This window comes from Gadus morhua, chromosome 23, assembly GCF_902167405.1.
Source record: "Gadus morhua chromosome 23, gadMor3.0, whole genome shotgun sequence".
In the NCBI taxonomy this organism is placed as follows: Eukaryota; Metazoa; Chordata; class Actinopteri; order Gadiformes; family Gadidae; genus Gadus; species Gadus morhua.
The window spans coordinates 15,320,270-15,334,435 of record NC_044070.1 but is presented as its reverse complement, the minus strand read 5'-3'; the positions used below and the strand labels follow the sequence as shown (position 1 = coordinate 15,334,435).

Sequence of the window (14,166 nt, the reverse complement as noted above, 5' to 3'; positions counted from 1 at the left end):
TCTCAGCGTATTAACATGTATGCATGTTGATGCATATGCTATTTGATTCTGCCGACATAGAAGCATGTTTGGGGCCAAGGTACACAATTGGTTCTGTACGATTTGTAATCACACACACACACGCACACACACACACAAACCCCCCCCCCGCACACACACACATCACACAAACACACACACCCACCCCCCCCCACACACACACACCCCCCCACACACACACACCCCCCCACACACACACACACACACACACACACACCTCTGCTTTGATCTTGTTGTCTCCGAAGCACAGATGCTGTAAGTAGGCAGCGGCGTTGGACTGCACCGACGGGAACTGGTGCTGCAACATCTGGATCACCTCGGGCAGCTCTGGATCTCTCCAGCCGAACTCCCTGGGGAGACAGAGGGAGGGAGGGGGGTCTTTTTTAACCACTGTACTATCACATTTAGTTGTGTGCTTTGAATTCCACGGGTCGACAGGCAAACATTTGCAAATAAAGAGAGACAACGGGGGTCTGAGCAGCACGAGAGAGCGCGACTGAAAGAGAGGGACCAGCGTGACTATGAACCGCATTCATCCATGCTGTTTTTCAATCTACAGGTCAACTGGTATTCCACGCATTTAACGCAATGCATCCTACACCTCTATATCCACAGGCTGCGTGATAAGGACTGCCACATACATTTGACATTTTAATAGATAGGCAAAGGCAGACAAGGTAACATGCCGAGAAATAAAAAAAATAAAGGTGTCGGGCACCTGAAGTCCAGGATTTGCACTCAATCAATTGGAAACCCTTATTTATAATGAGCGACATCTCTTCGGGGGTTCTGGCGATGTCATTGGTTAGAAATGAGACCCCTTCAAACCACACACAGATACACTCGATTGGCCAAAGAAACACCACGATTTATTTGCAGTTGCATGAGGTTACCCAACTGAGACGAGAGAGGGTGAGAGCGAGAGAGAGAGAGAGAGAGAGAGAGAGAGAGAGAGAGAGAGAGAGAGAGAGAGAGGAAGAAGGAGAGAGAGAATCCGAGAGAGAGAGAGAGAGAGAGAGAGAGAGAGAGGGGGGAGACAAGACAAGATTGAGGTGTAACGAGGAGAATATATAATATATTCCAGAGCAGCATTTTATATATAATATAACCTGGGGCTGTTGGTGTCCTAGTCCTTGCACTGCCTAATGTGTGTTTATTTTTGAATCGGGGTGATGCAATACATCCCAACATTTCCCAAATTATTTAATTATGATTATTTGATGATACATTTGTATTGAGTCTAATCAAAAACCAATAATGAAAAACTGGAAGTAATGAAAACAACTTGAGGGGCGAGATTTTGGTAAACAAGTGTGTGTGTGTGTGTGTGTGTGTGTGTGTGTGTGTGTGTGTGTGTGTGTGTGTGTGTGTGTGTGTGTGTGTGTGTGTGTGTGTGTGTGTGTGCGTGTGCGTGTGGGGTGCTATATGAGCCATGGCCAGATTAAGTGCTTACAGTCCTTTGGCCACCCTTGACACAGATGAATAAATGTCCTTATCTTAAGGAACCAGGTAAACTGGACTCCAAGAAGCAGAGAGGAGCTGCTCAAAGTGTGTCTGTGTGCATGTGTGTGAGTTTGTGTGTGTGTGTGCGTGTGCGTGTTCGTGTGTGTGTTCGTCCATCTCTGTGCCTCAGCAATCCCTTCGATTACCTTCCCCTCAAACTAAAAAGAACAACATATTGACTCAGGAACGAGGACCAAGCGAGAGCCAACCAGCGCTGTCTGAGTTACCGAGTTCAGAAATGGATCTCTGTGTTTTGGAATCGATCCTGATTTCCTGCTGCGTGTCTGTTTCCAAGACTACAGGTCACATGATGGCTGACAGTAAGCCTGGTCTTCCATTGTGGAGGGGAGAAAAAAGATTAATGATCTTGCCTGGCCCCCTATCTCTGAATGGAGAAAGATCAAACCCATTGGTCCCCTGGCTGGTTTGAAATGGCCAATCAGATAGAGATCTGATGTGTGTGTGTGATTGTGTGTGATTGTGTGTGATTGTGTGTGTGTGTGTAAGTGTGTGTGTGTGTGTGTGTGTGTGTGTGTGTGTGTGTGTGTGTGTGTGTGTGTGTGTGTGTGTGTGTGTGTGTGTGTGTGTGTTCATGTGTGTGTTTTGGGGATTGTGAGGATTATTTTATCCAAGGCTTTCTTCAACCCTCAAAGGTCATTCAGGCTTGCCTCGATGCAGAAAAGATACAGAGAAATGCAAAAGTTTAACAAATCAAACAGGGCAATACTCTCGATTGCACACCGAGGAGAGGTCATGTGAGTTCCTAGTCTTTAATTATTCTGGGGTAGTGAGAGTGATGATCTTAAAGATGTGTTGTGGATAGTTCCATATGGTTGGGGCCCAAAAAATTAAATGGGGTTGATGCAGCCAAAAAAACACGAAGATTTTATAAATTCAGAATTGTGTATTTGTATGTGTGTGTGCGTGTGTGTGTGTGTGTGTGTGTGTGTGTGTGTATATCTGGGTGCTTGTTTGTGCGTGTGTATGTGTGTCTGTGTGTGTGAGAGCGTGTGTCTAGAAGCAGCGTGTGTGCTCGCCTCTCGTATCTGAAATCAACCGAGCCAGAAACATCCGGAGGAAAAAGCAAATGTGTGTGTGGCGTTAGCGGGCAGTCAACATGGCTCTCAGAGATAAACTAAGCTCTTTATCTGTCCAATGATAAGTGTTCATTCAGCCAGAATAGCGAGGGATGGATAGAGCAGCGGCTAAGAGCAGGACAGATTCTCTAGGCATTCACGGATTAGGAACGAGAGACCCTCAAACAGTGCTACTTAAATCTGATGGCCTGATAACATCAAGCCTGATGTTTTGCCCTGTATGTGTGTGTGTGCGAGTGAGTGCATGTTCGATAAATGTTCCTATACATGTAATAGTCATTTCTATATTCATTTTTACTACCATGGAAACCTTTTCATGGATGATCCTCAAGAGTGCTTTCAAATGTGCTTCCTAAAACAGATTATAAAACCAGCCCTGACGTCCCTGGTCACCAGTACAAACAGCAACAGCTCCGGCAGCGGTTACCAGTAGCATCTGTTTGATGCTCTGCATTTTTCATTTAAAGAGAGCCAAGCTACCGTATCCCTAGTTTAACAAGCAGGTTTCAGGCATCAAATAAGCTATAGTCAGTGTCATGTTGCAAACCATTTCTCCCTTAATTTCATTTTGAATCCATTTCTATGCCAGTGCTCTACAATTATTATAATGACAACAATTACAGTGAAATATATACATTATTTCAGAAAATGTGAGTGAATCATCACTGTGAAAGGCGCAATTCTATTATTAGTATTAATATTATTTGTTCCTTTTAAATATTCTATGTGGCCCTTAACAAGACCAGTTTGCTAGCTTACGCAGGTTTAATAAAACAAAAACCTACAAAAACAAACACACACACCCAAACACATACATTAACCTCTCGAACTACTGTGTATATGTGTGTATGAGTGTATTAATAAAATTGAATTCCAGTAAATAATGTTTATCAGTGCCCTTGATTAGATTATATGCATCCGTGATCTTGAACTTTGTGTGTGCTTGTCTAACTGTTGTGTATCTGTTCATGTGCCTACATGTATTTGTGTGTGTATGTGTGTGCATGCATGTCTGTGTGTGTGCATGTACATGCACATGTGTCATCCATCCTACACATGCTCCTGGCCCCGTGGGTGCAGTTAATAGAAAGCACCGTGATTCACTGATAAGATAAGCATCAGAGCTCACCATTAATTAAAAACCCTCAGAGAGAGAGAGAGAGAGAGAGAGAGAGAGAGAGAGAGAGAGAGAGAGAGAGAGAGAGAGAGCACAAGGTAATATGAGTGATGGGGTGGAGCAACCAAAGTGTCAGCCAACAGTTGAGGGTAAAGGAGCGTATGGCAGGTGACAAAACAGAGTGGTGACTGGGAGGAGGAGAACAATACAAACTAGAGAGAGAGAGAGAGAGAGAGAGAGAGAGAGAGAGAGAGAGAGAGAGAGAGAGAGAGAGAGAGAGAGAGAGCGATGCAGAGAGATGGGGAGATGCATAGGGAGCTATGGCAGAGAGAGAGAGGGCGACAGATGGAGAGAAAAAGCCGTGGTAAAGCCACGAGTGGTGTCAATGCGCGAGCTAATGAGCGCTAGGTAGCGTTCTCAAACACACCGGGGCGTCAGACGGACAGTTGGTGGCGGCGAGGCTCAATTAGAGGGAAACACACTTTCCAAAGTGAGGGACAGTCAACAGAATAGGGAAAGGGAAAATAACAGTAATTATGCTGTAATATTAATGTATGGATATGAACATGACAGTAAACACAACGCCATAGTTTAATATGAACCACTCAACGCGGGGTAACGGCAACATTATGTGGATATTGAATCTTTTGTATTTTATCATAGATTTGGCTATTTTGGTACCGTACCGTTTGCAAGCACAATAAACCATAGAACGATGAGCAGACTTGAAGCTCACACACACACACACACACACACACACACACACACACACACACACACACACACACACACACACACACACACACAAAAGGCCCATATGGGACGATCTATATTGATATATATTTCCAAATAGCAACAATAAAAACATAATCATAGTAATCCCCATCTAATCTCCATAACTGTGTGTTTGACCTCCAGCTCGGAGAGAGAGAGACCCTGACCTACTCTATTTTTCACTACAGCACTGCCTTGCTCTATATCGACTATGAGTCAGGGTTGGTGTTGGAATAGATCCATATGTACATGCAGCAGTATATACATGGTCGCACGCAGGCACGAACACAAACACGCTGGCACGCATGCAAATGTTACACCCCAAACCCCCATATATTCACACGCACACACACACTAAAAAACACACACATATACTGACCCACACACACACACAAACCAACTTACCTTCTCTTACATACACACACAAACACACACACCCACACACCCTAACATTATACACACAAACACACTCTCCTCCCTTTCACACACACACACACACACACACACACACACCCCCCCCCACACACACACACACACACACACACACACACACACACACACACACACACACACACACACACACACACACACACACACACACACACACACACACACACACACACACACTACATAAAACCCTGGAGTCCCCCTAGTGTTCATCATTTGCCGGAACTCCATAAAACGCCCCCCGTAACTCAGAAGCAGGCTCCATAAATGTTTAATGCCTATGGATTATATAATGTGGAATACACAAAACAACTGGGATGTGCCCATGAGTTATGGTGCCCAGTGGTTTGGGTTCAGGCAGGGTTCAACCTAAATGCCAAGTGCATTGTCTAAAAACAACACCCTGTGACTGTCTGACAGTGGGAAGCCTAGGGAATCACAGGGAGAGAAGACTCAGGCAGGGTCCAAAGTTATTCATAAGTTTAGGAACAATATATGCATTTTACCTATTTTTATAGAGGATATTTTTTGAGTAAACTCAAATTAGTGTTCTGGGCAGGGAGTACAAAGAACGTATGGTTCTACACAATTCTGGGTTGGCTAGCACTTTAAGTAGGATAACAGGGGAGTCATTTGCACACAATAAGCAAATTAATGGTTTGCTAAATCACATGAATGATAAGCTTGTTTACAGTCTACAAGCCATTGATCAACGATTGATTCTAAGCACCTTGCATCACACACCGATCTACAAACAGCTTTTAGGAACACTCCCCTGCGTTATTCCCCGGACAATAACTCCATTAGTTCTTGGCCAATGGGGCACCTGGACTGACAGCTCCACACAGGAAGCGTGTCTCGGTAGCCCTAATCTGATTGGACATGGTCTGTCATGTCTGCTAACTGATTGGAGGGGACCAACAGTGGAGACAGTGAGTGTGCATGCAAAAGCAGATGCTGATTAGCATCCCTCACATCAATCATCATCACCGGCGATGCAGAGGAGGGAGAGAAGGAGAGAGGGATGGGGAGAGTCAGAGAGAGAGATGGAAAGAGAGAGGGAGACAACGAAGGCTTGAGGTGCCTGAATCCAATCGAAGAGAATGAGATGGGGGGAACACTTCCACACCACTAAAGAATAAGCCACTATATATGAGAGAGAGAGAGAGAGAGAGAGAGAGAGAGAGAGAGAGAGAGAGAGAGAGAGAGAGAGAGAGAGAGAGAGAGAGAGAGAGAGAGAGAGAGAGAGAGAGAGAGAATGAGAGAGAGAGAGAATGAGAGAGAGAGAGAGAGAGAGAGAGAGAGAGAGAGAGAGAGAGAGAGAGAGAGAGAGAGAGAGAGAGTAAATAGTCCCCAAAGCAATCTTTATGTGTTCATAAACCTTCATTTAAGCAGGTGAGTCCCCGGGAGACCTGACCAAGGCAGCGGCATAAGAGGTTATAGAGATGACATGAAAGAGAAAGTAAAGAGACATACAAATAAGCAAAAGTAAGGGACCCATTCAGCTGCAATGGGGTATTCTCTGCTTTCACCTCTATAGCTTTTCTGTGATTTTGCTGCATTTCAAGGAGTTTTGTGATGTTTTCCTTCCTGGTTTGTAAGAGTACCTCTCTGGCCAACATCAAGGGTTTGGCTTAAATGTGATTGGCTAATCCATATCTTGTGTAAATTGGAGTGGGTTGAATGCGAGGGTGTTTCATCACTCAAAAAATTGACAAAAAACACCTTCACACAGGAGTTACGAGACTTGATGGCATGAAATGACTTAAATTCTGCAGATAATTCTGGGCAGAGAAGGCTATCATCCCTCATTTCAGCCTGAACATTACAAACAATAGACAGCATACTTGAATCATCTCAGGATCTGAGAAATGTATCTGATCTGTGGTGTTGAAGAAGGCGTAGGATGGCCGTATACCCAGACTGCAAGAACCTCCTTTAGGCCAAGCTAGCTCTACCACCGACCTCTTACTGAGTAAGATGAGGAGTGAGCGACACAGATGTTCTAGCAAATCTTGAAAGCATATGTAAACTTTACACTCACAAAAGGCAAAAAACCTTTCAAATATCGTCTGTAGAATAATTGTTCAGTCGAAGCTTCTGAGCCGCTAGCCCCCCTAACCTTTGCCGTTCGCTCCTCTTTCTCCTCCTATTTACTGTATATGGGTTATTTATTTAACCCTCTGTTCTTACACCCAGATCTCGAAGCATTTGAACCCAAATCCCTCACCAAATCCACCTTTTCTCCTATCTGCACCCGATGGCTCCAGTGTGCTTTCATCCCCTCCCATTTGTAACCTCTGTTCCATTGCTGACCTTTTTCTTGAACCACAATATATATTATTCTTCAACCATCTTGCTCGCCTGCAGCCATCCCTCTCACCTCCTCCTCAGACCACTGAAACACTCGGTCCATCACCTCAGGACGTGACCGCCATCCTCTACCGTGTATCCGACAAAGTTCTCCGCAAACTTCAACAAATCCAGAATTCTGCTGCCCTTCTGCTAACTCCCTCACACACACCCACGCACTCACTCAATAAAAATAATATGTATAATTGATTTTTATAGCGCTTTTCTAAATACTCAAAGATGCTTTACAAATAAGAAAGGAATACATACAGACAGTACAGACACTCAAACAAAAGGAAAAAAAATAAACAACACCACAACAATAGGCAACACATTGAGAGAGCGGGAGAGGGTGAAGATGGCGGAGGATGATTTGTCAAATGTTGTAGGTGTTCCTGAAGAGGTAGATACTCACTCCCTCACTCACTCACTCACTCGCTTGCTCACTAGCGCATCGGCGACCAAAACCTCTGGTAGCTTCCTCCATCAAACAACAAAGACACTTCACAAGATTCCTCCTGACCTATAAATCTCGACTCCCTGCCCACTCTTTCTTCATTCCCTGACTCAAGTCCTAAAAAGCAGTTTTTTTTAATTGATTACAATGTGTATTCTTCCCAGCTCTGGGCCACTATCTCTCATTCTGTCTACATGACATGTTTTATTAATGTTTCTGGCTGTTTATTGTGATAAAAAAAAAAAAACTAGAATTTCTATGACAATTTCACTGATGAACATGCATGTAATTAGCATGTCAGCATGTTCCGCACACGCGCGTGCAAAAGTGTGTCCAGCCCGTGTCGACGTTCTTGTTTCAAACAACGCGGCCACAGCAACACCTTCAGCAAAAAGAAACCCTCAACAAAACAGAAATAGACTCCTCATCCGGGAGTCTATTAGCGGGCTGATCTCCCGAGGTAAAGTCAATAAGGAACCGGAGTCTCCCGCAATCCCCGGGATAAACCGGGAACAGGCCGCCCGGAATGAGATGCGGGTAAACAAGGACTCGGCCTGTTTAATTAAAGGACCGCATCTCATTAAGATGTTATCCACAAAACCAGCAGTGCGGATTCGCAAGTCAGCGCCGACTGGTTTATTGTTGTTTATTCAATTTTTTTTGCGATTCAACACATTTGAATGCAACGCCGATGTTTCCATCCTTCCCCCCCACACACACACACACACACACACACACACACACACACACACACACACACACACACACACACACACAAAGCACATCATCACGCTTGGACAGCCAATGACAATGCATCGAATCCCACCGTGAAAATGAAATGCCATTCAAATGCCACCCATTAAAGTCCATGCATTACACTCAAAGCTTTGCATGTAGCATGATAAGATGAACACAGAGGTAGGGCGGTGATTGAGCAACAGCTTCCAGTGGCGATGAAGGAACCGTGTTTACTTTCTGTTGTCGTCGGTGTCAGGCCACATATTATCAGCGGAGCGCTTTATTTACTTCTGGAACCGCAGACTTGATGGGAGCAGACAGTGTTTGCCGCCCTGCCTTGCCAAATTATCGTCACCATCAGCAATTAAAGCGAAGCCAGGGCCAATTATTTGCTGTTGTGGTTCCCCTCTGGTCAAAGGCGCTGACTTGTGATCCGTCTTCATTGTGTTTTTTTCAGAATTTGCCTCTCCAGCTGGGTCCCTAACGTGTGAATGTCGGGCGAATGAAAAACCAGTTTCGAACTGCACAACTTATAGCGGCAACTTCTTGTTGCTATATCAAAGAGGGTTTTCATGGCTTTGCACTGCCTTCAGAATCAGAATGCCATCAGTACCTTTGGAGTGCATACACCTGTAGGTCATGTCTTGCAGGTCAATTCTATTCTAGAAAGCGATTCAATGCTTCCATTCATCAAAAAGTTAAAAAGATAAATTATTATCTATGAGTGCGTCAGCATGAATTAACACACTTTTGCCTCTCCTCTCCTCTATTCTCCACTTGACTATTCTCTCCTCCCCAGTTCTTCCCCCCCCTCCCTCCTTTCCCCTATTCCTCTCATTATATTCTCTCCTGTCCTCTCCATTATTCTCATCTTCTATCCATTACTCTCTCCTCACTGCTCCCTTTTCTCCTCTCTCCACCTCCTCCGTCCTCTTCTTCTTTCCCATCCACTCCTCCCCGATTCTCCCCTCCCCTCCTCTACTCTCCTCCCTTCTATTCAGCTCTCCCCTCCTCTCCTCTCCTCTCCCCTATTCTCTCCTTCCTTCGCGTCCGCTCTCCCTTCCATTCCTCCCCCCTCCCCTTTTATCTCCTCCCTTCCTGTCTGCTCTCCCCTCCTCTCAACTCCTCTCCCCTATTCCCCTCTCCAACATTATCCCCTCTCCATGGCCCTGTCCTCCTATTCTCCCACCTCCACTCCTCTAGTGTTCTCTCCCCTCTGTTCCTCCTCTATTTCCTCTCTAGTGTGAAGCGTGACAGCCAAGTGGGAAATGACTCTGCAAAACACACACACACACACACACACACACACACACACACACACACACACACACACACACACACACACACACACACACACACACACACACACACACACACACACACACACGCAGTCGCACACGCAGTCTCTCTGGCAGCGTGGCATTAAGTCGAGAGAATGTAGGATTATCCCATGGCTAAATTCACCGCTGTGACAGTGAGAGAGACAGACAAGAGAAAGAGAGGGAGAAAAATAAGGCATGAAGAACATGAGCGCGGGGTAAAGGGGTGTGAAAGTAAACGCTGTACAGGAGTATGACAGTCGAGAGTCAAGACGGAGTAAACACTGGGATGTGTGTGCAGACAACGGTGCTACTTCTGTGTTGAAATATGTCACACACACACACACACACACACACACACACACACACACACACACACACACACACACCGAATTGAATAAAAGTAACAATTCACAAATTACGGTGTGAATTAATTTCTATCATTTATAATTTATCATTGCTGTTGCCTCATCACAACACTTTCCGCATGTAATATCCATCCTTTTCTGTCTCCGTCTCAGTTCTGCTGGGTAGACCAATCTGGAATTCTTCCCGGAAACCCACGTTACCCAAACAAACTGACAAAGACACACACACACACGCCCAGTCCAATGCTCTTGCACATGCGCACACATACACACACACACACACACGGAAAGAAAAATCAATACAGTTCCAGCAAACCCTCTATGGCTGTAGATGTGTGGTTGTTGATGGTTTTCTGTGTGTGTGTGTGTGTGTGTGTGTGTGTGTGTGTGTGTGTGTGTGTGTGTGTGTGTGTGTGTGTGTGTGTGTGTGTGTGTGTGTGTGTGTGTGTGTGTGTGTTCCTGTCTGTGTCTGTGTGTGATTATAGGGAGCTTTAGACAGAGTGCAATTGAATGTAGAGGGGGGGTGAATTGATGCAGACATGGAGTTGTCTGTTCGCTGCTGGTGATGATGATGATGATGAGGATGATGATGATGATGATGATGAAGGTAATGATGATGTGTAACGCGGCAACAATGACACACCGGTCAAAGTCAAGCATGAAACAGAATGCTGACAACCCCCTGGATTGATTTATTTTCTGTTAACACTACACCTTTTTTTATCACTTTCCATTTCAACACACGACAACACAGTCATTTCAAAAGTCATTTGAAAAGTATCACGACAGAAGCCTACCATTTCGAAACGTCACTCCTTAAAAAATGAGGCCCTCACACCCAAGCACTCAGTAAATACATTTTTTACTTTGCTGCAAAGTCCATCTCTGCAACCTTGTTTATTAACAATTGCAAGATGGAGGAGCTGCTCTTGGCTTGACTGTGTCTCTTGACGGATGCATAAGGGTCCCAATTCATCTATCATCATCTGTCGTTGCCTTTCGACAGCGCGACACACTCGCACGAGACAGCGACTCATCCATTTATTATGCACACTTCTTTTTCCCTTGTTGTATGGAACGTTTTGAACGTGTGCGGGTATATGTGTGTGCCTACACACTTATGTGCTGTCATTAACACGTTAAAGGCAAGGTGCATGACATTGACGGGTGTTGTGATGCTAACGCGTGGCAGGGGGAAACCTTTATGGGGAGGACAGCCCAGAGCCCTTATTTGTCAGTCAGGATAAACACAAAAGGCCTGCACACAATAGTTGGCTTGCGCAATTAGCTGAAGAGACAGAAAGAAAGGGCTTGATAGGATAGGGCGTTTTGCAGACACTGAGGTGTAATTTTGCCTGCTCACACACGGGAGATTGGGCCCATTCAAGGATTGCGTTCAATGTAAACGCAGCGATGCAGGCACAGGTACGCGTAACATACATATACACACCCATGCATGCACACACACACACACACACACACACATACACACACACACACACACACACACACACACACACACACATCGCAGACAAACACACACAAAGGCGGGCATCCAATCCATTCACACTGTGAACTCTGCATTTGAGGTGAACTGCAGGCATCAGGCTAAAAATACAAAAACCTGTATGTCCTCAATAAACATTCATAGTAAAAGTCACCCCCGCACACACGCACACGCATACATTTACACACACACGCCTGGCTATTATTCCAAATTTGCTGATCTGTAATTTTCAGCGGCCGAGCGCAGCAGCCCCCCGTCGCCTCAAGGCAATAACTGGATGTTTACACAGCCAGACAATGGGCCCCTGGAACACCTCCTCACGCAAACATTCATTAGGGCCCCCGGTACACAATGAGCTGACCTCAGATATTACACTGTTTCATGCAACCCCGGTCATTACCGTCCGACCGTGCCCTCTACTGTACCCAAAACTAGAAGGGACAAAATCATTAACACCGACGTATGAACGAGGAAATCGCTTTTTCGTTCGGGGTTAGGTGGGATTAAGTGACGAAGTGATATTGAAAACAAAATACAGTGAGTGTTTTTTATATGCAAGCCGTTGGGAAATAAATGTTTAGTGTGGAGGACGGACTCCAAGGGTGTTCGACTCCAAGCCCAAAGGCACTGGGTTCGATTCCCTATTTATGTACGATCCCTGTACCTGAACCCTGCTCATTAAGGTCCAATACCTGAAGTCACTGCAAGTTGGCTTTGATAAATGCATCTGCTACATGTTACATTAAGCAAAAAGGGAAGTGGCGTATCTCCTGTTTTACTGTGTATAAAGTAACCACGGACCTATAGTATATATATAATTCATATATATGAGTCGTGCTGAAAACCTAAGCATAAGTAAGTGCGAGGACCACATATTGTACACGATAGCAAGGTTATCGTGTACAATGTGTAACATGAGGAATTCAAAAAAGTGTGTCTGGTATCCATCCTCTTCATTCGTGTAAAAAAAAAGGATCTTACAGTCAACGGGACGATTCAAGGCAATATCGTTCGCTGATTTGCGAAGGAAACTTCTCAACTCATGCTTCATCTTGTCACACACCTACGTCTTTTAACCGTTAAAATAGGCAACAACGATGCCGAACAACCAACTTCGCTTTGTGGTGATTTCCCCTTAACTATGCGATAACAGTTACCACTATTATGCTATTACCTAAACGCCCACACACCTAAGAGCCTCTGTAAATTGAATACGACGCCTTTCCACTTTAATCTAAGGAGGAAAATAATTACCAGGGGTTTACGTGGCTGTTTCGCCAAGAGCTTAAAAGATAGTCAACAAATTGCCCCGAAAAACGACTGTCCCGGAACATAACTGAGCTTGAATCAAACGATGCTCTGATGGTTGAACGCTTCTCTTTCATGTCAGAGAATTTGACAGGCAGAGAGAGCGCCGACATCAAACATGAAACAACTTAAACACATCTGACTGAATTAGCGTGTAAATATCAACACAAACACCCAATATTGAGGACACACAAACTCACACAGACAAAATCTAAGATTGGATTTGTTGACGAGCTTGCTGAGAATTGTTATTATCAGCAAGCTGCTTTGTTGTTATAATTGTTATTCTTAAATCACGTGCGACTTGCATGTGCAAAAATGTTAGTGCATTAAAACGTTGTTGCCGCAAAGACACGAGCAGGGAAGGTGAGCTATTTTTACTAGCCAGATGCTAATGAGAAAGACACCCGAAGCATGTGCGAAGGTGTGTGTGTGACAGTGTGAGAAAGTGTGTGCACATGTTTAATCACCATCAGCTAATGAACATGATGTAGAGTGTATGTTGTTTGAAGTCTGTGCGACAACTTCAGTGGACTGCGAATCCTAATCCAATGAAGGTAACCTAGAAAGATGCTTTGATTGCATGTATCATTATGAGTGTGTATGAGTGTGAGTGTGTGTGTGTGTGTGTGTGTGTGTGTGTGTGTGTGTGTGTGTGTGTGTGTGTGTGTGTGTGTGTGTGTGACTGTGTGTGCCTGCACATGCATGCATGTGTAAGTATGAGGAAATCGTGTACTATCTTCCGAAGGCAGAGGTCACAGGCCTGCCTTGACACTAAGCATGTATCCTAGATTGAACACGCATAAAGGCAGGTGATGAATCGACAAACCCATTCATTATCTTTTTGTGCACACACACACACACACACACGCACACCCACACCCACACACACACACACACACACACACACACAGGATACACTCTATCACAAACCTGACTGCAGGTTTTAAATCTTTCACTCTGCTGGCCAAATATCATTTGGGCAAGTTATTTTGAAATGGGAAACATAAAAAAACGTACAAAGGGACTTTAAAATGATGTATAATGTATTATGTCCTATAAGATCCTTACCTCCCTCTATTCACAAGTGGTGGTTTGTGACCATCACTCTCACCAACTCTAGTCCTTGATGATGCTTTA

General features: G+C 44.7%; 1 protein-coding gene across 1 annotated transcript in view; it reads right to left on the bottom strand.

Moving 5' to 3' along the window:
• ctnnd2a (catenin (cadherin-associated protein), delta 2a) overlaps positions 1-14,166 on the bottom strand; it is a gene marked incomplete in the record, with an annotated part of 225,286 nt that overhangs the window by 51,157 nt on the left and 159,963 nt on the right. Inside the window, 1 exon segment of the mRNA XM_030349534.1 lies at positions 257-389. Coding sequence (XP_030205394.1) covers positions 257-389 — 133 coding nt within the window.